A 1,286-nucleotide genomic window follows, 5' to 3' on the forward strand; every position below is an offset into this window, starting at 1 on the left:
TTGAGGGAAAGAAGACTTCTACAATTTCCAGTTATGGTAAAGCAGGAAAGAGCCACTCAATGAGAGGTAAACCATCAAGACTGAAAATAGCCACAGAATAAAGGCTCAAATTAAAATAAATGGCATAATTCCATACACATATTTTTGCATCTCAGCCTTAAATATTTAAACTGATTTGCTTTATTTTCCTAGGCTATCAGAAAGATAACACCATTGCATTTTTTTTTTGCATTTTTATTATCTCATTTCATCTTTAAGCTTTCCAAGGCCTTAAAAAGGAAAGCCAAAGCACTAAAGATTGTTTTCCCTAAAACACTACACAAATAATAACACTGTTGAAATGCTATTGGAGCAGGAATATGCTCATACCTAGCATAGTATTTCTGAAAATGCCACTATTATCCACCTCCAGGAAAAAAAGGCAATAAAGTATGACTCACATCCATGGTTTTCTTGAATTGTAAGTTCCTTTGTTTATGGGCAGCATCCATTATAAGCTCTGTCTGTAAAGAGAGTGCAAGTACTATTAATTAAAACAGAGATTATTTATATGCTAGGGATCAAATCCAGGGTTTCATACATGCTAAGCTACCAACGAAGCTACACAAAGCCTGGAAGTTATTATTAAATAGCAGTTTATACAAAGAGCTAGGTGTTCAACATGAATTAGTGCACTGAATCATCATTCCATCCTGAAGGCAGCTGTGCTATTTATTACCCTCATTTTACAAATGAGGAAGCTGCAGAACCAAGAGGTTAAGCAATGTGCCCAAAGCCTAAGGGTCAGTAAATGTGGTGCCCATCTTTGAATATGGGCAGTCAATTCTTAAAGACAGAAAACTCAGATACCTTGGAGTCCCAATGATGACCCCAGAACACGATCTTCCCTAAATCTAAAATCAAGAAACTTTGATTTCTAAAGGGAATTTTCAAAAAATTTTAAAGCACCATTCGTATTTAAAAGTGGGGTCTTCATTTTGTAATCTTATGTTAAATTTGGGACATAAACATTCACTTCCACAGCTCATCCATGACACACCTTTTACCAATAAAGAGCCCAGGCAATCTGAGAGGAAGTGTTTAGAGGACAGTTAAGAGATGCTGGACTATATTGGATTATTTTGCTGAATTTATGCACCTACAATATTTAAATGGCAATGGAACACCCATCTCTGACAAAACTAAACAAAAAAAGGGGATATAAATGAAGGACCATTTTGTATCTGTGTACACAAAATAAGATATACAGCTACTTTCTCTTAGTTCAATGAGAAGAAAGATTTGTA

General features: G+C 35.1%; 1 protein-coding gene and 1 pseudogene across 1 annotated transcript in view; one reads left to right on the forward strand and one right to left on the reverse strand.

Moving 5' to 3' along the window:
* The window catches only part of Pstpip2 (proline-serine-threonine phosphatase interacting protein 2), a 124,870-nt gene that overhangs the window by 17,393 nt on the left and 106,191 nt on the right, over positions 1-1,286 (reverse strand). Inside the window, exon 6 of the mRNA XM_012514515.2 lies at positions 441-503. Coding sequence (XP_012369969.1) covers positions 441-503 — 63 coding nt within the window. The remainder of the gene's footprint in view (positions 1-440; positions 504-1,286) is intronic.
* LOC105742193 overlaps positions 757-1,286 on the forward strand; it is a 10,214-nt pseudogene continuing 9,684 nt past the window's right edge.

This window comes from Octodon degus, unplaced genomic scaffold, assembly GCF_000260255.1.
Source record: "Octodon degus isolate 3935 unplaced genomic scaffold, OctDeg1.0 scaffold00003, whole genome shotgun sequence".
NCBI classification, from domain to species: domain Eukaryota; kingdom Metazoa; phylum Chordata; class Mammalia; order Rodentia; family Octodontidae; genus Octodon; species Octodon degus.